Source organism: Anolis carolinensis, unplaced genomic scaffold (assembly GCF_035594765.1).
Source record: "Anolis carolinensis isolate JA03-04 unplaced genomic scaffold, rAnoCar3.1.pri scaffold_7, whole genome shotgun sequence".
NCBI classification, from domain to species: Eukaryota; Metazoa; Chordata; class Lepidosauria; order Squamata; family Dactyloidae; genus Anolis; species Anolis carolinensis.
The window spans coordinates 7173291-7197784 of NW_026943818.1; the positions used below are offsets into that span (position 1 = coordinate 7173291).

Genomic DNA, 24494 nt, shown 5'->3' on the forward strand with positions numbered 1-24494 from the left:
CTTGTGTTTGCAATTTTTTGGCCATACTGCCCTGAAAACTCAAAGCAACCCACAGGCCATGAAACCATTTGATAACATAACTAATAACTAGCTTATGTACATGGCATTGCATGGGTATGCGTTTTCTAATGTTATTTCTTAGAAATACTCACCGTTAGCTTTACAAGTTTATTAATGGTCCACTTAGATTAAAATGAAATCCATTTGAGACCCAATAGTGCAGGCAAAAAATTTTAAAATCCCATATTTGAAAGCACTTTTTATTGATCTCATTGAAAACAGAACAAGGAAATGACAAAAGAGCCCAAAGACGGCACCCTTTTTAAACAGTTGAAAACAGGAGGGGGAAAAATCCAAAACAAAAACGAAACAAAAACAAAAAAAACCTGGCAATATGAATGGGTTTTTTAGAAGAGAAGGAGAAATAAGAGACAGACCCCAAACCTGGTACTGCACTAGTTGCAGTATTTAAAGATATATGAAAGGGAAATTAAAATGACCTGCTTTGCCACCACAGAAAAGGTGGTAACAGATTTATCCTCACTACAATACTAACAATTTCTTTAAAAAAAGAAGTCCTGTGGGGTGTGGGTTTTTTTGTCCCTGCATTTTATACTAAAATCATTTTGTTCTTTTCCCCACCCCGGTTTTATTGTACAACTGAATTATTTTTATAATTCAACGCAGTGAGTAAAAATCACACTAGAATCAGCACCGTTTAGATTGCTCAGGTGGAAAGAGGATGGCGCCGGGCTCTTACGTCCAGGGCCCAATTCGCCTCCCCGAAAAGGTAAGAAACAAAACCAGTTCAGTCCGACTTTATTGTCACAACGTGCAGCTTAAGAGGAGGAGGAAAGGAGCCCAATGGGAGACTAAAGGATCTACTCCTCGGGGTCTGCTTGCTCCTTCAACCGTTGGTTTCTCTCTCGCCAAAGCCTCTGTCCGGTTCTCTTATTTCCAAGGTGTTAATGGCATTTAGGACATGTTTCTGAAGGCTTTCTAGCATGACAAAACAGAGGAGGAAAGAGAAGGAACGGAGAAGGTGGAAGAGGATCAGGTGGAGAAAGTCGAGAAGGGATCTGGAGGAAGAAGACGATCGGGTCATTCCATGCCAAGGGGTCTAAAACTTTTAAATAGATTCTCACCATCACATTCTCCAATTTTGTCCAAATTGTAGCTGTAGCACCAGTCAGGTGTTAAACTAAGTTTCCCAATATATGAGGTATTAAACTACAATAGTTGCTGATCCAAACCTTCTTATCCGAAAAGTAGTCGGTCAGCGTCGGCACGACATTTAAGAAAATGCCATTTTGGGGTCATTACGGATGCAACATCCAGTCTAAACCTTCCCACCATCACGTCACCAATTCTGTTCAAACTGTAGCTGTAGCGCTGGTCAGGTGTTAAACTAAATATCCCAAAATGTGAGGTCTCTAATTGCAATAGCTGCTAATCTAGACCTTACATGAAAAGTAGTCAGTCAGCATGCGCATAACATTTGAGAAAATGCCATTTTGGGATAAAATAAAATTGAATCAAAATGTGTAAGAATGGCTAGTCAATTGAAATCCTGTACGATTGCGATGAAACTGATTTTAACATTATAGATGCAACATTCAGTCTAAACCTTCCGACCATCACGTCTCCAATTTTGTTCAAATTGTAGCTGAAGTGCGGGTAAGGTGTTAAACTAAATCTCCCAAAATTTGAGGTCTCTGACTGCAATAGTTGCTGATCTAGACTCCCTTATGTGAAAGACAGTCCAGTCAGTGTGCATTTAAGAAAATGCAATTTTTGGGGTCTAATAAAACTATGAAATCTTGTACAGTTTTTTCTGCAGGATCATGAAGATGTATAATGCAGAAATGCACAAAGTATAACATACTTTGACCTGAGTAAATGGATACTTAATGGTTGCATTGCAAAACAAAAACATATCAGTCTTGTAGAGCAATTGTGATACTATTCACAAGCATATTCAGGTAGACACTTTTTTTATTAACTGGCTTTGAACTTGGGTAGATTTTACTATTTGTGTTGACAGTACCAAATTTGAAGAGAAAAGGGTGGTTATAGATGCTGGGTAGTTGCAAATCTGGCAGGATTATGTCCAGCACAAGCATAATGCTTGGTCAAAATTTCAAGTCCAGATCTTCATTTGCATGGAAATGGTTGCAGCCAGATTTGCAGTCTAAATATTGGTCAAAATTTGTCGCGACACATTTGCTTGTCAACTTGTTGGACTGGATTTAGCATCCATTATGTTAAAATCAATTTCATAGGTGACAACAGAAAAAAAACTCCAGGATTTCAGTTTACTAGCCATTCTTATACACCCAGTTTCAATTTTATTATGTCCAGCACGAGCATAATGTTTGGTCAAAATTTCAAGTCCAGATCTTCAATTGCATGGAAATGGTTGCAGCCTGATTTGCAGTCTAAATATTGGTCAAAATTTGTCGCGACACATTTTGATGCACCCTTGGAGTCAACTTGTTTGACTGGATTTAGCATCCATGATGTTACAATCAATTTCACAGAAAAAAAACTACAGGATTTCAATTTACTAGCCATTCTTATACATTTATTTTCAGTTTTATTAGACCCCAAAAATGGCATTTTCATAAATGATATTGGGGTGTCTTGATCAGAAACAATTGTAGTCAGAGACCTCACATTTTGGGGAACTTAGTTTAACACCTGACTGGCGCTTTGGCTAAAATTTGAACGAAATTGGAGAACGTGATGGTAGGAAGGTTGAGACCACTTGGCTTGGAATGACCCAATCATGAATGAGAAGAAGAAGAAAAATATGGATCACAAGAAGAGGAAAGAGAAAAAGAAGGAAAGGTGGAAGGAGAGCAAGACGAAGAGGAATAGAGAAGAGGGAGGAGGTGAAGGGCAAGAAATATGCCCAAGAGAAATATGCAGCGGAGAAGACGCTGTGATGGGGAGCTTCAGAGAAATGCCTTCCAGGCCCAGGACAAATGGAGAGCCAGTTGTGGAAGAGGCCAAAAGGGAAGCAAGAAGCCAACCGCTCATTCTAAGCAGGCACGTTGTTGTTTCCAAACAGAGAAGGAAGACACCATTCTCCGTTGTGTTCTCCGTCGTCTTCCAGCGGTATCAGCGAAAGGGAAGTAAGGTCCGGCGGTAAGCTGAGCTGTGCGCCAAAGGGGAAGCTTTGGCCGGGAAAAAGAATCGGCAGCATCAAGTATTCAGAGTTTTTATTACAAGGGGATCTGAGTCCATTCGAACCTTTAGGTGGGAGAGAGAGGCAGACCGCTCCCTTGGCTCGGTGAACACTGAGAGGTCCAGGGTGGAGCTGCGTCAGGGGTCCTGCTTTTGTCACGACGACAAGGCATCCGTCTTTCTGTCTGTCCCTCCAATAAGGGTTGTTTGTGGTCGTGCCTTGCTACCCAGCTTCTCGGGGAACATGGAAATGCATTCAATCTGTGGCTGCTTTTTTGGTGACCGGGTTTTGGGGTGCAGTTGTGGTGTCAAAGGGGAGACAAGGAAGCCCTCAAAAGGGGGTGCTGGCCGCTGCTACCGTTGAGCTGGTGTCAGGGAGTCTGTTTTCGGAGGCCTCCGGGGAGAGCGAAGGGCTCGCCAGCCGCTGAGCCAAGGCGGCGCTGGAGTGCCTGCACTTTGGGGAGCCGCACAGGCAACTGAAGTACTTGCCCTTGATGTTCCAGAACCTTTCGCCGTAGTCGAACCTGGGAGGGAAGAAGAGAGAGGAGGCCCAGATAAGCCAGAAAATCAAATGCTGGTGCGACTGCAGCTAAATTATTATTATTATTATTATTATTATTATTATTATTATTATTATTATTATTATTACTACTAGAGCTGGCACAACAAAACATTGCATGGAAAGTTCCTTGAGAAAATTGAAGGAAAAGCTGATAAGGAGAAGACCTGGCTCTGGCTCATGAATGGGACCCTGAAGAAGGAGACAGAAGGCCTGATCCTTGCAGCCCAGGAGCAAGCCATCAGAACAAAGGCAATTAAGGCCAAGATCGAAAAATCAGCTGATGACCCAAAATGCAGACTGTGCAAGGAAGCTGATGAAACCATGGATCACATCCTCAGCTGCTGTAAGAAAATTGCACAGACAGACTACAAACAGAGGCACAACTATGTGGCCCAAATGATTCATTGGAATTTATGCCTCAAGTACCATCTCCCAGCAGTAAAGAACTGGTGGGATCACAAACCTGCAAAAGTATTGGAGAATGAGCACGCAAAGATACTGTGGGACTTCTGAATCCAGACTGACAAAGTTCTGGAGCACAACACACCAGACATCACAGTTGTGGAAAAGAAAAAGGTTTGGATCATTGATGTCGCCATCCCAGGTGACAGTCGCATTGATGAAAAACAACAGGAAAAACTCAGCCGCTATCAGGACCTCAAGACTGAAGTTCAAAGACTCTGGCAGAAACCAGTGCAGGTGGTCCCGGTGGTGATGGGCACACTGGGTGCCGTGCCAAAAGATCTCAGCCGGCATTTGGAAACAATAGACATTGACAAAATTACGATCTGCCAACTGCAAAAGGCCACCCTACTGGGATCTGCGCGCATCATCCGAAAATACATCACACAGTCCTAGACACTTGGGAAGTGTTCGACTTGTGCTTTTGTGATAAAAAATCCAGCATATCTATCTTGTTTGCTGTGTCATACAATGTTGTTGTGTCAATAATAATAATAATAATAATAATAATAATAATAATAATAATAATAATAATAATAAATATTTATTGAGAAGGCCCTCTCTCATCGTTTTCATTCTGGGGTGTCGAAATATTTGTTTACTATCGGCCCATTATGAAGGTGGAGGCTTCCCAGGCTTCCCTTCCCGTCATAGGCATTTAAGCTGTTCTGTTTCTTACTCTAGAGCAGGCGTTCTGCTGCAGGCACTGGTGTGCACTTTAAGGAGGCTTTTTACCTATTTCTCTACTCTAGAGGAGAGGCATTCGGCTGCAGGCAGGCTGCACATCATACCCACACTCTCCAAGGCAAGGAGGCAAAAGGCAAATTCTGTTTCTTACTCTAGAGCAGGCGCTCAGCTGCAGGCACTGGCACATGCTTTAAGGAGGCTTCGTACCTGTTTCTCTACTCTAGAGAGGCGTTCGGCTGCAGGCAGGCTACACACCACACCTGCACTCTCCAAGGCAAGAAGGCAACAAGCAAGTTCTGCTTCTTACTCTAGAGAAAGCGCTCGGCTGCAGGCACTGGTATGCACTGTAAAGAGGCTTCCATGTACAAAGTTCTAGAGGACAAGGTGGTGGCTTCCCAGGCTTCCCTTCCCGTCATAGGCATTTAAGCTGTTCTGTTTCTTACTCTAGAGCAGGCGCTCTGCTGTAGGCACTGGTGTGCACTTTAAGGAGGCTTTTACCTATTTCTCTACTATAGAGGAGAGGCGCTCGGCTGCAGGCAGGCTGCACACCACACCCACACTCTCCGAGGCAAGGAGGCAATACACAATTTCTGTTTCTTCCTCTAGAGCAGGTGCTCAGCTGCAGGCAGGCTGCACACCACACCCACACTCTCCAAAGCAAGGATGAAACACACAAGTTCTGTTTCTTACTCTAGAGCAGGCGCTCTGCTGCAGGCACTAGTGCGCATTTTAAGGAAGCTTTTTACCTATTTCTCTACTCTAAAAAATAGGCCCTCGGCTGAAGGCAGGCTGCACACCACACCCGCACTCTCCAAGGCAAGGAGGCAGCAGGCAAGTTTTGTTTCTTACTCTAGAGAAAGCGCTCGGCTGCAGGCACTGGAATGCACTGTAAAGAGGCTTCCATGCACAAAGTTCTAGAGGACAAGCCTTTCTGTTTCCCTACGCTCAGACCAAGACATACCCAATCTCTTCTCCCGCCTGGATGTGTCTGCTGCTGAAGAAGGCAATTCTAGGGAAGCGCAGGTCCTGGTGGGACATGAAGACGCGCACGGCGATGAGGTTTGGCTCGCAGAAATGGTTGATGAAGCGGCTGATGTTGCCATAGAAGCGGGCATCTATGCAGTAGACGTCTCTGTCCTAAGGAAGACAAGGGGAGCAAAGGCGATCCATCACACTGACCAAGTTGGAGAACGCCAAGCGAGAGCATTCGTCAAACACCTAAGAGAATAACACCCAATCTTTATCTATTAAATGTTAAACACAATATTGCTATCACAGGAGGATGGGTTGCTGTGAGTTTTTTGGCCATGTTCCAGAAGCATTCTCTCCTGACATTTCGCCCACATCTATGACAGGCATCCTCAGAGGTTGTGAGGTCTGTTGGAAAATAGGCAAGTGGGGTTTCTATATCTGTGGAATAAGGTCCAGGGTGGGAAAGACATTTTGTCTGGCTGAGGCAAGTGTGAATGTTGTCATTGACCACGTCGATTAGCACTGAATAGCCTTGCAGAGAGCTTGATTAGCCTGGAGGAATCCTTTGTTGGGAGGTGTTAGCTGGCCCCGATTGTTTGTTGGGCTAACACCACCCAACAAAGGATTCCTCCAGGCAGGAAGCAGCCAGGCTTTGAAGCTGCAAGGCCATTCAATGCTAATCAAGGTGGCCAATTGCGGCATTCATACTTGCCTCCAACAGACAAGAGTTCTTTCTCCCACCCTAGACATCATTCCACAAATATATAAACCTGCCACAGATACGGGCGAAACATCAGGAGAATGCTTATGGAACATGGCCATATAGCCCGGAAAACTCACAGCGACCCAGTGATTCTGGTCATGACAGCCTTCAACAACACGTGTACTGTATGTTTCAATTTCTCATTTCCCCTATTTCTGCATATTGTAGAGTCTCACTTATCAAACACTCGCTTATCCAACGTTCTGGATTATCCAACACATTTTTGTAGTCAATGTTTTCAATACATCATGATATTTTGGTACTAAATTCGTAAATACAGTAATTACTACGTAGCATTACTGCATATTGAACTACTTTTTCTGTCAAATTTGTTGTATAACATGTTTTGATGCTTAATTTGTAAAATCATAACCTAATTTGATGTTTAATAGGCTTTTCCTTAATCCCTCCTTATTATCCAACATATTCGTTTATCCAACGTTCTGCCGGCCCGTTTATGTTGGATAAGTGAGACTCTACTGTGTGTGTATATATATATATATATATATAGGTATGATTTTGGTTTTAAAAAAATAAAAATATGAGTAAACCAATACTGAGATACATTTTGTGTACTTTTTTCTAGCATACATGGGTATTTCAAGTATTTCTCCCTGAATATAATACGATCTTACATGCATAGGCAATTTTCTCAATAATGGAAGCATTTGTGTACATGGTACTACAAAACTGGGAGCAATGGATGGTGCAATGGATTAAACCCTTGTGCTGGCAGGACTGCTGACTGAAAGGTTGGGGTGATTCGAATCCGAGGAGTAGGGTGAGCTCCAGTTCCCCATGCAGGGATATGAGAGAAGCCTCCCACAAGGATGGTAAAACTTCAAAACATCCGGGCAACGTCCCCTGGGCAACGTCCTTGCAGACAGCCAATTCTCTCACACCAGAAGCGACTTGCAGTTTCTCTAGAAAAAAATATATACTGTATATAATTGAGTATAAGCCTAGTTTTTCAGCCCTTTTTAAAGACTGAAAAAGGCCCCCCTTGGCTTATACTCGGGTGAGGGTCCTGGTTGGCTTATATTTGGGTCAGCTTATACTCGAGAATATATGGTACATTTATTATTTTTCTCTATTATGATTGGTATTATTACATTTATTATTTTTCTCTATTATTGTTGCTACTATTACATTTATTTTACTCTATTTTTATTATTAATACATTTATTATTTCACTCTGATCTTATTATTATTAGAAATGAGATACGATAATTATACGACGCACTGATTGCCTCTACTTGGACTTGAAATGTGCCTGAATGTATATTTATATGTATAATTATGTAGGTTTTTTAATGTAAGCTCTCAATCTTAATGTAATTTTTAATTGATATGGATTTTTTAAACGTGATATAAATTGTTTTGATATATATGTTCATGTTGTAAGCCGCCCTGAGTCCCCTGAGGGGTGAGAAAGGCGGGGTAGAAATGATGTAATAAAAATAAATAAATAAATAATTATTATTGCATTTATTATTTTACTCTATTATTACATGTATTATTTTACTCTATTATTATTAAACTAGCTGTGCCCGGCCACGCGTTGCTGTGGCGTTGTCTGGTGGTGTTGGTGAGAAATTGTTGAGCTAGTGGTGGTATTGAATGTCTGTTGTATGGTTGTCTTTATGTTTAGTATGCACACTGAAGTGGATTATATGGCAGTGTGGACTCAAGATAATCCAGTTCAAAGCAGATAATATAAGATTCTAAATAGGTTATATAGCTGTGTGGAAGGGCCTTGAGTCTACATTGCCATATAATCCAGTTAAAATCTGATAATCTGTGGAAGAAGCCTAAGTGAGGTCTAACTGTGCCTGTCCCCTGGGCTGAGTAGGTTGCTAGGAGACTAAGTGGGTGGAGCTTAGCCTTCAAACTGGCAGCAATTGGATAAAAACTATTATTCCTCTCCCTGTAATTAGGACTTTATTTTTCTTTTCCTTTTTGTTGTATCAACCTAGAGCCATGAATGATGGATTGTGTTGTCAAATTTCGAGGTTGGGGGGGCTGCAGTTTTGTTGTTTTGTCCGCTGCCCTGATGCCATCACCCTTTATATATATAGAAGAAGGATCCATAAGCACATTTACATGGAAGAAGATGAGAATAATTATTTGATCAGAGTTGGACAGTCTTATCTTAAATTTGAGCTTTATGTAAATATTCAAAAACATTTAACCTACTGATGCCTCGATGAATGTAATTTTACTGGTATCTATTTTTATTTCTGAAATTATACTGCTTCGGCTTTATACTGGAGTCAATGTTTTCCCAGGTTTTTTGTGGTAAAATTAGGTGCCTTGTCTTATATTCGGAACGGCTTATACTCGACTATATACGGTATATAATATCCCCGATTCCGATTCACCTATTGATTCAAGAAGTGTGGAACCTGGTTAAGTTCTTGATTGAAAAGTAAATTAAACCAAAACAGAGGGAATTGTGGAAGCCTCTGGCTATGTGAAGCACTGATGAATTTCACGATGCCCAGCAAAAACATCGACCCGAGCTATTTCTGAACCGTCACCCCAAGATGGCCCGCTCTCGCGCATGCAGCTCCTTCCAAAGGCGAGAAGAGCTTTCCCTTGCACCAGATTGCTCGGCTCCAGCGTGAACAGGGAGGGAGAAAGGGCAGGGAAGGTTGCATTTTAGCACTTCGGCATTTCCCCAGGAGTCCGTTAATTTATTTATTTCCAAAGACTACCTTGTTGCCAAGGTCAAAAAGATAGCAGTCTTCTTCACGTACGTTTGCCTCGGAATCGGAAATCAGCTCTCCAACGTACCTGCCAGACAACAACAACAACAAAAAGGACATTGAGACAGAAGAAGAGCTGTGCCGGATCAACCAAAAGGCTTGCCGAACAGTCCCTCTAGAAAACCCACCCTTTGGAAAACAAAAACCGCAGCATATCCGAAAATATGCAAACACAGGATACTTATAGTTGCGCATTCAGCTCACAGCAAGCAGTGTGTGAAGTGTCATGTGGCTGTACAGAATTTAGAGCTTAGAAGGCAAATATGTAGAGCTGTGCCGGATCAACTGAAAGGCTTGACAAACAGTCCCTCTAGAAAACCCACCCTTTGGAAAACAAAACAGCAACGTATCCGAAAATATGCAAACACAGGATACTTATAGTTGCGCATTCAGCTCACAGCAAGCAGTGTGTGAAGTGTCATGTGGCTGTACAGAATTTAGAACTTAGAAGGCAAATATGTAGAGCTGTGCCGGATCAACTGAAAGGCTTGACAAACAGTCCCTCTAGAAAACCCACCCTTTGGAAAACAAAACAGCAACGTATCCGAAAATATGCAAACACAGGATACTTATAGTTGCGCATTGGGCTCACAGCAAGCAGTGTGTGAAATGTCATGTGGCTGTACAGAATTTAGAGCTTAGAAGGCAAATATGTAGAGCTGTGCCGGATCAACTGAAAGGCTTGACAAACAGTCCCTCTAGAAAACCAACCCTTTGGAAAACAAAAACCGCAGCGTATCCGAAAATATGCAAACACAGGATATTTATAGTTGTGCATTCAGCTCACAGCAAGCAGTGTGTGAAGTGTCATGTGGCTGTACAGAATTTAGAGCTTAGAAGGCAAATATGTAGAGCTGTGCTGGATCAACAAACAGTCCCTCTAGAAAACCCACCCTTTGGAAAACAAAAACAGCAGCGTATCCGATACTTATAGTTGTGCATTCAGCTCACAGCGAGCAGAGCGTGAAGTGTCATGTGGCTGTCAAGAATTTGGTGGACAACACAAAAAGTATATTGAGACAGAAGAAGAGCTGTGTCGGCTCAACTGAAAGGCTTGTCGAACAGTCCCTCTAGAAAACCCACCCTTTGGAAAACAAAAACAGTTTCCGAAAATATGCAAACACAGGATACTTATAGTTGTGCTTTCAACTCACAGCAAGTAGAGTGTAAAGTGTCATGTGGCTGTCAAGAATTTAGAGCTTAGAAGGCAAATATGCAGGGTTCTGTCTTTAAAATCACAACAGGTTTATTTTCTGTTGGTCACAGGCGTTGTGTGTGCCAAGTTTGGTTCAATTCCATCATTGGTGGAGTTCAGAATGCTCTTAGATTGTAGGTGAACTATAAATCCCAGCAACTACAACTCCCAAAGGACAAAATCATACCCCTCCCCAACCCCACCAGTATTCAAATTTGAGCGTATCGGGTATTTGTGCCAAATTTGATCCAGTGAACAAAACCACATACTGCATATCAGATATTTACCTTACGAATAATAACAGTAGTAATAAAAATAAATTTATGGTTGGAGGGTCACCACAACATGAGGAACTGTACTAACTGTACTTGTAGCACTTTATCTAAGTTTTAATTCGCAACTTATAGTGTGCACTTTGCTGATCTACTATTATGGCCTCACTGTTTTTAATTCTATGTTTTTAATAAGTGTTTTTTAATTTTCTGGTTAATGTGTAAATGCTACTATTGGTGCATGTTATTGTTTGTTGGTGTATTGTATATTGTTATTGTTTTTGTATCTGATATTTCTGTGAGCTGCCCCGAGTCCCCTTCGGGGGAGATGGAGGCGGGATACAAATAAACTACTTCTTCTTCTTCTTCTTCTTCTTCTTCTTATTATTATTATTATTATTATTATTATTATTATTATTTTATTATGACACAGCAAACAAGATAGACATGCTGGATTTCGTATCACAAAATCACAAGTCGAACACTTCTCAAGTGTCTAGGACTGTGGGATGTATTTTCGGATGATGCGTGCAGATCCCAGTAGGGTGACCTTTTGCAGTTGGCAGATCGTGATTTTGTCAATAATAATAATAATAATAATAATAATAATAATAATAATAATAATAATGATAATAATAATAATTATTATTATTATTAAGGGGCCACGACATTAGGAAGGTGCAGAACCACTGCTCTAGTGTGAATTGTCTGGAGAAGGTTCGATGGGCACATCGAATCACAGAGCTGGAAGAGATCCAAGAGCCATCGAGTCCAACCCTTGTCTGCCATGAAGGAAAAGCACAAAGCACCCATAACAGATGGACATCCGGCCTCTGCTTAAGAACCTCTAGAGAAGGGGGAACCATGTTTAAATATCAGAGGGGCTGAGATGTCAAGCTTCCTTTAGGACACGGAGACACAGCTTCAAACTGCAGGAAAAGAGAGTTAAACATGAGGAAGAACTTGGTGGTAAGAGCTGTTCGGCCGTGGAATATGCTCCTTCTCTTGTCACAAACTAAAACAGCCCTGGATGCTGATCTTGCTCATCTCAAGCTGCCTCCATTGCATGGTTCCTTCTCTTTAGGTCTTCTCGAGGCTCTGACTTTGCATCTCATCACGATGCCGTTTTGTAGCATTGCAGAGGCAGTAAAAAACGCACCTGAGTGGCAAGCTGCTCTGGAGCTTCAGGCTGAATTGAGCACTGCAAACAAATAAAACCAAACCAGTCTCCCAAACACCCAGGTATTTCTGCTCTGAGGACATCAAACTACCCAACTCTCTGAAATGAGTATCGCCAGGCAAGACCCACAGATTTTGTGTCCATGGATTCAACCATCCATGGCGTCAAAATAACACATGCATGTATGTATTTATGTACCTAGGTGAAGTGGCCCTCTGTGAAGTCACTGAGAAAGAAAGGCAACAAGTGTATGAAGGAAAAGGAGTCTGATATGGAAAGACTGAGCGGAAGGGACTTGCGTTTCTAGCCGTTTGTTCTACAAATGCTGAGCATCTCTCTCCTTTGTGATGTCACGGAAAAGATTGTGACATCAAAACGAGAGATTAGCCGCACGGCCAAACCCGCCCTTGCGCCGAGGTGAAGGGCAGCGGCATCGGGCGGCTTGCTAATCTTCCTGCGAAGCCGGACGGAGAGAACGACTCAATTAACCTCCGACTCGTTGAAGAGGTCCGAGCGAGCAACGCCTTGCCTAGAACGGCGGGCTCATAATATCCTCCTGATGAAAACATCCATCAGGATCTATTTCTGAGACTATGCTAAAGCGTATTCGTTCGTAAGCGGCTTGTTATATATTTAACAGTTTCGCCTTTTGGGGTTGAAGGTGGAGGGAGGAAAGAAAGACTCTTTCGATGACGTCCAGAAGGACGTATTGATCCCATCCGAAACTGCCTTTCTTGCTGGTTTTTGAAGGTATTCTGCTTCTGAGTTGATGTTTTACATTGTATTATGTATGTTGTGTGGCAAGTTTGTTTTTGATCAGTCATTGGCGTGGGTCGCAGTGGTCTCAGGTGTTGTGAGTCAGCCTTTGTGTGACTCTGATGAGGATTCTGAGATGCAGTTTCAAGATGATGGGATTCAGGTTCAGGATGAGTTTCAAGATGACTCTGATGGAAATTATGGGATTCAGGTGCACAGTGTTCCTGCTGTGGGATATGAAGAGCAGGGAGTTTTTCCCATGGGAAGAAATGTTGTTGTTAATGATGATGGTTTTTAGGTGCAAGAAGCAGAAAGGGAGAACAGCTCCCAGCCTCAGCCTGATAACACTAACGAGCCCACGTCTCTAGATCGGGCAAGTCATCTGGAATTTCAGGGGTTGCGCAGAAGTCTCCGAATAGCAAATAAGAGAGAGTTCAAAGGACAAAGAAATGCCTTCATGTTATTCTATTAAAACAGTCTGTTGAGAGGGAGAAATTCGTCAAAGCAATTTTCTCGCTTGAATCAAGAACCAAGTCTGCTTTCCTGTGTTATTTTGTAGTCTGGATGTTTCCTCGTTTCTGGGACTTTGGCTTCATTTTAAGGACCTTGTTTCATGCCTAATGTTTCCATGGATTTGTTTCTTTCAGCCTTGTTTTTGTAACTATTTACTGGAACCGAACCTTTACCTTTTATGATCGATTGTTTCCTTATTTTCTAATAAACTACAAAAGACTACGTTCTGTGTGCAGCCTGGTGTCTCTAGCAAGGTGAAGTTAACCTGAGGTGCAACATCAGGTGGTTGTAATTCTGTGGTTTTTTGCATTTCAGATTTATGTATTATCTATATGCGCCTCTTCGCTGTATTTTGTTGGCCGCCCTGAGTCCCTTCGGGGAGATGGTGGCAGGGTAGGAATAAAATGTATTATTATTTTTATTATTATTTACTAGCTTGGGGACCCGGCAGTGCCCGGGTTATTTGAGAAAGGCATTGTTTGCCTGTGTTCCAAATGTCAGCTGGGTTCAGTAAGTGCAGGTGAACTACAACTCCCATATGCAAGTCCCATGGTCCATGGTCCATCCCCCTCCAAACAGCACCAGGATGTAGAGTGGGTCATGGAGGCTCTATGTGCCAAGTTTGGTCTTGATCAATCATTGGTGGGGGTCGCAGTGACCTTAGGACTTAAGTGAAGATACTGCAAGTCCCGTCATACATGGTATTAACTCTTTCAAACCACAACAGGATGTAGAGTGGGTCATGGGGACTCTTGTGTGGCAAGTTTGATTTTGACCAGTCATTGGTCTGGGTCGCAGTGGTCTCAGGAAGTGAGTGATGGTATTGCAAGTCCCATCGTACATGGTCCATCCTCCTCCAAACTCCACCAGGATGTAGAATGGGTCATGGGGCACTGTGTGCCAAGTTTTTAATTATATTTCTATATATAACATAATTTTTTATGACACAGCAAACAAGATAGATATGGTGGATTTCATATCACAAGTCGAACACTTCCCATGTGTCTAGGACTGTGTGATGTATTTTCGGATGATGCGTGCAGATCCCAGCAGGGTGGCCTTTTGCAGTTGGCAGATTGTGATTTTGTCAATGTCTTTTGTTTCCAAATGCCGGCTGAGATCTTTTGGCACGGCACCCAGTGTGCCCATCACCACCGGGACCACCTACACTGGTCTCTGCCAGAGTCTTTGAAGTTCAATCTTGAGGTCCTGATAGCGGCTGAGTTTTTCCTGTTGTTTTTCGTCAATGTGACTGTCACCTGGGATGGCAACATCAATGATCCAAACCTTTTTCTTTTCCACAACTGTGATGTCTGGTGTGTTGTGTTCCAGAACTTTGTCAGTCTGGATTCGGAAGTCCCACAGTATCTTTGCGTGTTCATTTTCCACGACCTTTGCAGGTTTGTGATCCCACCAGTTCTTTGCTGCTGGGAGGTGGTACTTGAGGCATAAGTTCCATTGAATCATTTGGGCCACATAGTTGTGCCTCTGTTTGTAGTCTGTCTGTGCAATTTTCTTACAGCAGCTGAGGATATGATCCATGGTTTCATTGGTTTCCTTGCACAGTCTACATTTTGGGTCATCAGCTGATTTTTCAATCTTGGCCTTAATTGCATTTGTCCTGATGTCTTGCTCCTGGGCTGCAAGGATCAGGCCTTCTGTCTCCTTCCTTCTTCAGGGTCCCATTTGTGAGCCAGAGCCAGGTCTTCTCCTTATCAGCTTTTCCTTCAGTTTTGTCAAGGAACTTTCCATGCAGTGTTTTGTTGTGCCAGCTGTCAGCTCTAGTTTGTAGTGTGGTTTTCTTGTACTGGTTTTTTGTCTGCTGTGCTTTGAGGAGTTTCTGATTTTTGACTTCAATCAAAGCAGGTTCTTCCCTTTGCTTTACATCTTCTGCCAGGGCATGTTCTTCTTTGACTGCTTGTTTGACTTGTAAGAGTCCTCTGCCCCCTGATCGTCTAGGCAGATATAGCAAACGAGACTGCGTTTAACACTGCGATGCTCAGCAGAAGCCATCAATAATAATAATAATTAGGGTTATTATTGATGGCTTCTGCTGAACACCGCAGTGTTAAACGCAGTCTCGTTTGCATGCCGCGAGAACCACCTTGAGCTCATTGTGCGATGACTTAACTTGCATCTGATTGATCCATTACATTAATTCATTCATTGTAACTTATCGCTACATCACATAGTATTTGTTCCTGGGTTATCAATGTCATTTCCTAATTGGTTCTCTCATAAAAACATGGGGGAAATGTATCAAACTGCAAAAACCTTCCCATGTTCTTATGATTTTCATTTGAAGATTTTAAAGAGAAGGCTCGCACTCACTCGCACACAAAGGTCCCCAATGGAATGTCTTGCATCGTCCGCACGCCCCAGCCCATGTTCCTCGTCCGGAAAAGCTGTAACCGAGCCCTGAAAGAGAGGGAAAACACCGCTCCCGTGAGTGTTTTATGCCCAGACTGTTCATGTTAATAGAAAAAGTTCAATTTCTGCAACATGACATCCCCAGCTGAATGGAAACGAGAACCAGTCTACCTATATCTATTTTAAAAAACATCCAAATGTGTGGAAATGGAATATAATTTCAGAAATCCTCCAAATCACTGAATGTTGCCTCCAAAAACATGTTTTCTGCAGTTCTCTGAATCCAGTCCTCACTCGAAGTGCTTCAAATACATGCAGATTTCCCCAGCGACACTTGTGTGTATGTATCTTCCTCGGCATTATCATCACTTTCAGATGGCAGCGCTTCACCCCTCGCCCCCAGTTTTGCCAAAAGTAGTGTTTAGCTCATTCGTCATCCATCATTCATATTCATGCGCACAACACAAATAGCAAGCTTGCCATGCTGAGCTATGATGTCTACAGAGCCAAAATCGGGGCGACAGAGGAAGAAGAGGGTGGTGTAGATATAGTTGGGGGAGTTCTAGGTTTGCATCATTATCATAAAAATGACACAGATCAAAAAGGTACGGAAACACTCCCATACATCAAACCAACAGCCACATAACCATCGTGAGTGATGACACAACGCTGAGTGCCTGGTGTTGATGGTATTTTGGAAAAGGATAATTCGGGCAGATTAGTAGACTAAAAAGCAGCCTTCTGTAATCAGGACATGTTACATGGTCAGAGACAACAATTCTTGAAGTTAAGGAAATAAAAAACAAAGGCTCCTCACAGGAAGAAAAGCAACATCTGTCCGGAACTGATGGAGTTTCAGCAAGTCTTAGCTGAATAATAAGTTATCAATCAATCCAGAAGAACAACAAGAAGTTGCTACATAAGAAGACCCTTTTCCTCTTGGGAAAGTGTGTGGACACCAACTGCATTATCTAAGGCGTGTTACGGGGGAAAACTACCCAAAAACAGCAGCGTATCCCAAAATATGGAAACACAGGATATAGTTGAGCATTCAGCTCACAGCAAGCAGAGCATGAAGTGTCATGTGACTGTGAAGGATGTAGAGCTTAGGAGGCAAATATGCAGGGTTCTGTCTTTAAAATCACAACAGTTTCAATATACACAGCACACACAGAAACATCAAAATAGTTGAGCATTCAGCTCACAGCAAGCAAAGCGTGAAGTGCCATGTGCTTGAATGTAGAGCTTAAAAGGCAAATATGTGGGGTTCTGTCTTTAAAATCACAACGGTTTCAATATACACAGCGCACACAGAAATATCAAAAATAGTTGAGCATTCAGCTCACAGCAAGCAGAGTGTGAAGTGCCATGTGGTTGAATGTAGAGCTTAGGAAGCAAATATGCAGGGTTCTGTCTTTAAAATCACAACAATAGTTGAGCATTCAGCTCACAGCAAGCAGAGCATGAAGTGTCATGTGGCTGTAAAGAATGTAGAGGTTAGAAGGCAAATATGCGGAGTTCTGTCTTTAAAATCACAAAAGTTTTATTTACAAAAATAACTACATTTCTTAATAGTAAAGAACTGGGTCCTAGCTATTCTAAACTCCATCTCTTCTAGGATTTAGAGAGAGGGGAAAATCTCCAGGCATCTCATCTCTCCTGACACACAAGCAGAGAGAGGTCTCAATACACACAGCACACACAGAAACATCAAAAATACGTTGAGCATTCAGCTCACAGCAAGCAGAGCGTGAAGTCATGTGGTTGTGAAGGATGTAGAGCTTATGAGGCAAATATGCAGGGTTCTGTCTTTAAAATTACAAAAGGTTTATTTACAAAAATAATAACTACATTTCTTAATAGTAAATAACTGGGTCCTAGCTATTCTAAACTCCATCTCTTCTAGGGTTCAAAAGAGAGGGGGGAAATCTCCAGGCATCACATCTCTCCTGACACACAAGCAGAGAGAGGTCTCAATACACGCAGCACACACAGAAACATCAAAAATAGTTGAGCATTCAGCTCACAGCAAGCAGAGCGTGAAGCGTCATGTGGCTGTAAAGAATTTACACAAGCAGAGAACGATTTCAATATACACCGCACACACAGGAACATCAAAAATAAAAATAAAAAAGAACGCAGTCGCCTCACCGGAGCCCGTTTTGGACCACGCGGTTCCGGCAAGTCCTCCAACAAGAACAGGCATGGTTACACTCAAAGATCAAGGGGGGCTCCGCAGTGTTGAATTCTGGCAAGAGACGGCCGTCCTGCTTGGAAGAGAAAGGCGGAAAGGCTGCGTTAGTTCTCTAGGGATGAACAAGGAAAGATATATAAACCCCAAGGAATCCAAATCTTTCTCTCTCTTGTTTGAATGATAGTTAAGTCTATTAAACTCAGAGATAAAAGCCACCTTTTAAGCTACAAAGCATGCAGAATAAATAATAATAATGCTTACCCGGTCGTACCAGCAGCGCATACTTAGTTGTCCACACATGCATTTACTGGAGGAGCAGTCATCTATGCACACGCAGTACTATACAAATGGGAAAGGGAGGCAATAAACATGGGTTACTTTGAGCATTGGATGAAGAGCCAAAGGTAAGGGTGGCCTTAGTTAAGTTCATATCCTAATAATATATTGTATATACATATAATATTGATAATGATAATGATAATGATAATAATAATAATATAATGTAATACAACCTAATAATAATAACAATAATACACTATTATAATGGTATATTTATATTACATGTAATATTACTAATAATATTGCAATATAGTGTTACAGTACAATATAATAATGTATAATACTTATATTGTGCTATGCTGATAATATAATATATTGTATATACATATACAGTAGAGTCTCACTTATCCAACACTCGCTTATCCAACGTTCTGGATTATCCAACGCATTTTTGTAGTCAAAGTTTTCAATATATCGTGATATTTTGGTGCTAAATCCATAAATACAGTAATTACTACATAGCATTACTGCGTATTAAACTACTTTTTCTGCCAAATTTGTTGTCTAACATGATGTTTTGGTGCTTAATTTGTAAAATCATAACCTAATTTGATGTTTAATAGGCTTTTCCTTAATGCCTCCTTATTATCCAACATATTCGCTTATCCAACATTCTGCCGGCTCGTTTATGTTGGATAAGTGAGACTCTACTGTAATATTGATAATAATATTATAATGTGATGCAATATAATAATATACTGTTATAATTGTATATTTATATTACATGTAATATTACTAATAATATTGCAATATAGTGTTACAGTACAATATAATAATGTATAATATTTATATTGTGCTATGCTAATAATATAATATACATATAATATTATAATAATATTATAATGTGATGCAATATAATAATAATATACTATTGTAATTGTATATTTAAATTACTAATAATATTGCAGTATAGTTGCATAGTAGGGTAAAGGTAAAGGTTTTCCCTGACGTTAAATCCAGTCATGTCTGACTCTGTGGGTTGGTGCTCATCTCCATTTCTAAGCCGAAGAGCCGGCATTGTCCATAGACACCTCCAAGGTCATGTGGCCGGCATGACTGCATGGAGCGCCGTTACCTTCCCACTGGAGTGGTACCTATTGATCTACTCACATTTGGCATGTTTTCGAACTGCTAGGTTGGCAGAAGCTGGAGCAACAGCGGGCACTCACTCCGCTCCCGGGATTTGAACCTGGGACCTTTCGGTCTGCAAGTTCATCAGCTCAGTGCTTTAACACACTTCGCAGTACAATACAGTAATATATAATGCTTATATTGTGCTATACTAATAATATAATAATAATAATACACTATTATAAATGTATATTATATATTACATGTAATATTACTAATATTGTAATATAGTGGTATAGTACAATATAGTAATATATAATGCTTATATTGTGCTATATGAATAATATAATATATTGTTACGTACATATAACTTGTAAGCCGTCCTGAGTCCCCTTCGGGGTGAGAAGGGTGGGATATAAATATCGCTAATAATAATAATAATAATAATAATAATAATAATAATAATAATAATAATAATACATCACACAGGCCTAAACACTTGGGAAGTGTTCGACTTGTGATTTTGTAATACGAAATCCAGCATATAGATCTCGTTTGTTGTGTCATACTATGTCTTTGTGTCAATAATGATAACAACAACAACAACATCACAGTAGACCTATGGCAAGCATGGCCATGAGGCTTGGTGAACACAATCAACTGACCAATTGATGTCTTGCCTTTATACACAATCCAAATTACTTTTCTTATGTATAGAAAACAACATACAGTTTCAAAAATTTTTCATACAAAATCACCCAATAAGCAGGCAGTTCAACTGTAAAAAAAAACCCACAGTGTTAAAGGAATACAGTAGAATCTCACTTATCCAAGCTTCACTTATCCAAGATTCTATATTATCCAAGGCAGTCTGCCTTTGAGTAGTCATTGTTTTGTAGTAAATGTTGCCATGTTTTGGTGCTAAATTCGTAAATACAGTAATTACTACATAACATTACTGTGTATTGAATTGCTTTTTCTGTCAATTTGTTGTAAAACATGATGCTTTGGTGCTTAATTTGTAAAATCATAATGTAATTTGAAGTTTAATAGGCTTTTTTCTTAATCCCTCCTTATTATCCAAGATTTTCGCTTATCCAAGGTTCTGCTGGCCTGTTTATCCTGGATAAGTGAGACTCTACTGCATATAGTTTGGGTTGCTGTGAGTTTTCCGGGCTGTATGGAAAACGCACAGCAACCCAGTGATTCTGGCCATGAAAGCCTTCGACAACATAATATATAGTTTGTAACACAAATCGGTAAGTTTGGATTCGATTAACATGTTCTCCCTAGAAATCTAACAAGTCTTCTCATCTGGATTTGTTCGGAGAAAGTTTATTTTGGGGATTTGAACCTTCGCCTCCTAGAATCTTAGCCCAACACTCAAATCAGTACATTATATCGTATAGTATATCATTATACTAGTTCTGGGAAGTTGTAGCAATATCTGGAAGACTAAGGCTGCCCTGTTTAACATACATGGTAGAGATGCCTTCTCTGACTGTGCAGGCAATACCATATGTGTGACTTCACAGTGACCACGATGAAGAAATAGCCCTGGAAATGGCTCAGATATTACGTTTTCCAATTTATCTCTGTGTACCAGTGGAGTGTAGCCTCTTTTATTGCGAGAGGAGAAAACGAAAACAGGGAGAGGAGGGACAAAGGCAAAAGAGCCGGTCTCCACCTGCAAATGGGTGATGTTCCTGTCGATGTTCATCGGGGAAGTCACACAGTTCTGGGAGACGTATTTGTAGTTGGTAGGACAGGGCTCGCTGTCGACGGCGTTGATGCACGGGATGGGGATCCGCTCATAACCCCGGGCGATGTCTCTGCCGCAGCGGGAGAGAAAGAAACAATCACTTTCAGGCAACCTGCTTCTGGAAAGACACTTTCAAACAGACAGCACAGTGAAGACAGGGGCAAATTGTCATGCACAGGCTTCCATACTTGCTCAGTGTCTTCTCCAACTGGACGGGTTTGTCGGGAGAGGACTCTTTGAGGGTCTTGTTCATCTGCAGGGCCACCCAGACTTGAGAATTGAGGCTCGAGCACTGGAGCGGCGTCTCCCCTTCCTTATTCTTCAGGGTGACATCTGAACCACGAGACAGAAAGAGGCTGCGAAGAGGAAGAAGAAGAATCATAACAATCATAATAATAATTTTATTTCTTACCCGCCTCTCCATGTGGTTTGAGGTGGGTTACAGCATAATTTAAATACATAAACACAGAATCATAGAATAGTAGAGTTGGAAGAGAACTCATGGGCCATCCAGTCCAACCCCATTCTGCCAAGAAGCAGGAAATCGCATTCAAAGCACCCCCGACAGATGGCCATCCAGCCTCTGCTTAAAAGCCTACAAAGAAGGAGCCTCCACCACTGTCTGGGGGAAGAGAGTTCCACTGTCGAACAGCCTTTCTCACAGTGAGGAAGTTCTTCCTGATGTTCCGGTGGAATCTCCTTTCCTGTAGTTTGAAGCCATTGTTCCCTTACGTCCTAGTCTGCAGGGCAACAGAAAACAAGCTTGCTCCCTCCTCCCTATGACTTCCCCTCACATATTTGTACATGGCTATCATGTCTCCTCTCAGCCTTCTCTTCTGCAGGCTAAACATGCCCAGCTCATTAAGCCGCTCCTCATAGGGCTTGTTCTCCAGACCCTTGATCATTTTAGTCGCCCTCCTCTGGACGCTTTCCAGCTTATCAACATTTCCCTTCAACTGCGGTGCCCAAAATTGGACCCAGTGTGATTCCAGGTGTGGTCTGACCAAGGCAGAAGAGAGGGGAGCAGGACTTCCCTGGATCTAGACGCTATTCCCCTATTGATCCAGGCCAGAATCCCGTTGGCTTTTTTAGCTACCGCATCACATTGTTGGCTCATGCTTAACTTGTTGTCCATGAGGACTCCAAGGTCTTTTTCACATAGTCCCCCATTCTGTATCTTTGATTTCCATTTTTTCTGCCGAAGTGAAGTATCTTGCATTTGTCCCTGTTGAACTTCATTTTGTGAGTTTCGGCCCATCTCTCTAGTCTGTCAAGATCGTTTTGAATTCTGCTCCTGTCTTCTGGAGTGTTGGCTCTCCCTCCCAGTTTGGTGTCGTCTGCAAACTTGATGATCGTGCCTTCTGACCCTTCGTCTAAGTCGTTAATAAAGATGTTGAACAGAACTGGGCCCAGGACGGAGCCCTGCTGATGGCACTCCACTCGTGACTTCTTTCCAAGATGAAGACAACGCCTTGGTGATCACCCTTTGGGTTCGTTCGCTTAGCCAATTGCAGATCCACCTAACCGTAGTTTTGTCTAGCCCACATTTTACTAGTTTCCTTGCCAGAAGGTCGTGGGGGACTTTGTCGAAGGCCTTACTGAAATCCAGGTACGCTACATCCACGGCATTCCCTGTATCGACCCAACTCGTAACTCTGTCGAAAAAAGAGATCAGATGAGTCTGGCATGACTTGTTTTTGGTAAATCCGTGTTGACTATTAGCAATGACCGCATTTGTTTCTAAGTGTTTGCAGACCACTTCCTTAATGATCTTTTCCAGAATCTTGCCTGGTATCGATGTGAGGCTGACCGGACGGTAATTGTTTGGGTCGTTCTTTTTTCCCTTCTTGAAGATAAATAGGGACCACATTCACCCTTCTCCAATCTTCCGGGACTTCTGTTCTCCAAGAACTCTTGAAGATAATTGCCAGTGGTTCTGAAATAACTTCCGCTAGTTCCTTCAATACTCTTGGATGTAGCTGATCTGGCCCTGGGGACTTGGATTCGTTTAGAGTGGCCAGGTGTTCCTGGACAACTTGTTTCCCTATTTGGGGTTGGATTTCCCCCAATCCTTCGTCCATTCCATGTTGCTGAGGTTGAAGATGGCTTTCTTTTTGTGAGAAGACCGAGGCAAAGAATGCATTAAGTAGTTCTGCCTTTTCCCTGTCCCTTGTCACCATCACCCCATCTTCTCCTTGCAGAGGCCCTATTGCCTCCTTGTTCTTCCTTTTTCTACCAACATAAGCAAAAAAGCCTTTTTTGTTGTTTTTTATGTCCCTGGCAAGCCTGAGCTGATTTTGCGCTTTAGCCTTGAGAACCTTTTCCCTACAGGAGTTGGCTATATGTTTGAATTCTTCTTTGTACAAAAAGAAGATTTTTTTGTACAAAAAATCTATAAATACACATATTTACTCTGACTTATAAGAAGCGCTGCTTGAATATCAAGCAAAAAACGGGTGCTGGAAATAATATCATACGAAAGCTGACTGGCACAACCTGGGGATCACAACCAGATACATTTAAATATGTTTCATGTATACCTATTTTAAGCTTAATATAACTTTTTTATGTTTTATGTTGCAAGCACTGTATAGTGCCATTTGTAAGCCACCAGGGGTTGAGAAAGGTGGGATATAAATATGGTAAATAAATAAAATAAATAATACAGTGAAGACATCTGCTCTTGCACTTTGCTACTCTGCTGCTGAATACGCATGCCCAGTGTGGAATACATCTCACCAAATTAAAACATAAGACATGCTGCATTATGACAGGATGTCTATGTCCAACACCGCTGGAGAAATTATACTGTTTAGCCAGTATTGAACCACTCGACATCTGGCGGAAAGTAACAGCCAGCAATGAAAGGACCAAGGTAGTGACATCTACCGACCATCCCCTGTTCAGATATCAACCAGAAAGTCAACACCTTAAATCAAGAAATAGCTTCTTAAAATCTACAGAGATACTCGCAGGAACACCTCAGCAAGCAAGAGCCCAAAAGTGGCAGGCCAAAACCCACAACTTCAATCAGTGATTGATTTTGGATGAGAAACTCCTTCGTAGGTACACAGAAGACTGGGAGACTTGGAAGGCACTGAACAGACTGCACACTGGCACCACGAGATGTAGAAAGATTCCAACTTCGCCACTTAAAAATTGGCTTAGGTGTGGAGAGATCATCCCTGTCAGCTGCAGTGAGAGCAGAGATGGGAGTTCCCCCAATTTCCACAGTAATTCTGAAGAGGCAGATCAATTGGTGGCACAAAATAAGACAAATGCAACCACATAGACTCCCAGTCATATGCCTATTAGAGCAAGAAAACCACAAAGAATGGTCATCATGGCTAAGCAGACTCAGCCACACTGTCAGTAAGTTAGGTTTTTCCCCTCTCGAGCTAATAAATTTTGGGGCTAAAGTTTGCTCAATTGTTTACCA

The 24494-nt window shown here is 41.8% G+C and overlaps 1 protein-coding gene across 11 annotated transcripts in view; it reads right to left on the minus strand.

The window, feature by feature from the left end:
- Positions 1-244: 244 nt before the first annotated feature.
- Positions 245-24494, minus strand: part of ehmt1 (euchromatic histone lysine methyltransferase 1) — a 113122-nt gene continuing 88872 nt past the window's right edge. For 7 of the 11 annotated variants that reach the window (XM_062960441.1, XM_062960443.1, XM_062960442.1 and 4 more), the window contains 8 exons: positions 21244-21411; positions 20981-21125; positions 18145-18222; positions 17841-17959; positions 15651-15737; positions 9353-9431; positions 5862-6037; positions 245-3713 (listed from right to left, as the gene is read on the minus strand). In XM_062960441.1, coding sequence (XP_062816511.1) covers positions 3521-3713; positions 5862-6037; positions 9353-9431; positions 15651-15737; positions 17841-17959; positions 18145-18222; positions 20981-21125; positions 21244-21411 — 1045 coding nt within the window. In that variant the 3' untranslated portion in view covers positions 245-3520. The remainder of the gene's footprint in view (positions 3714-5861; positions 6038-9352; positions 9432-15650; positions 15738-17840; positions 17960-18144; positions 18223-20980; positions 21126-21243; positions 21412-24494) is intronic. The other 4 variants (XM_062960438.1, XM_062960446.1, XR_010000296.1 and 1 more) reach the window with 3 other exon arrangements.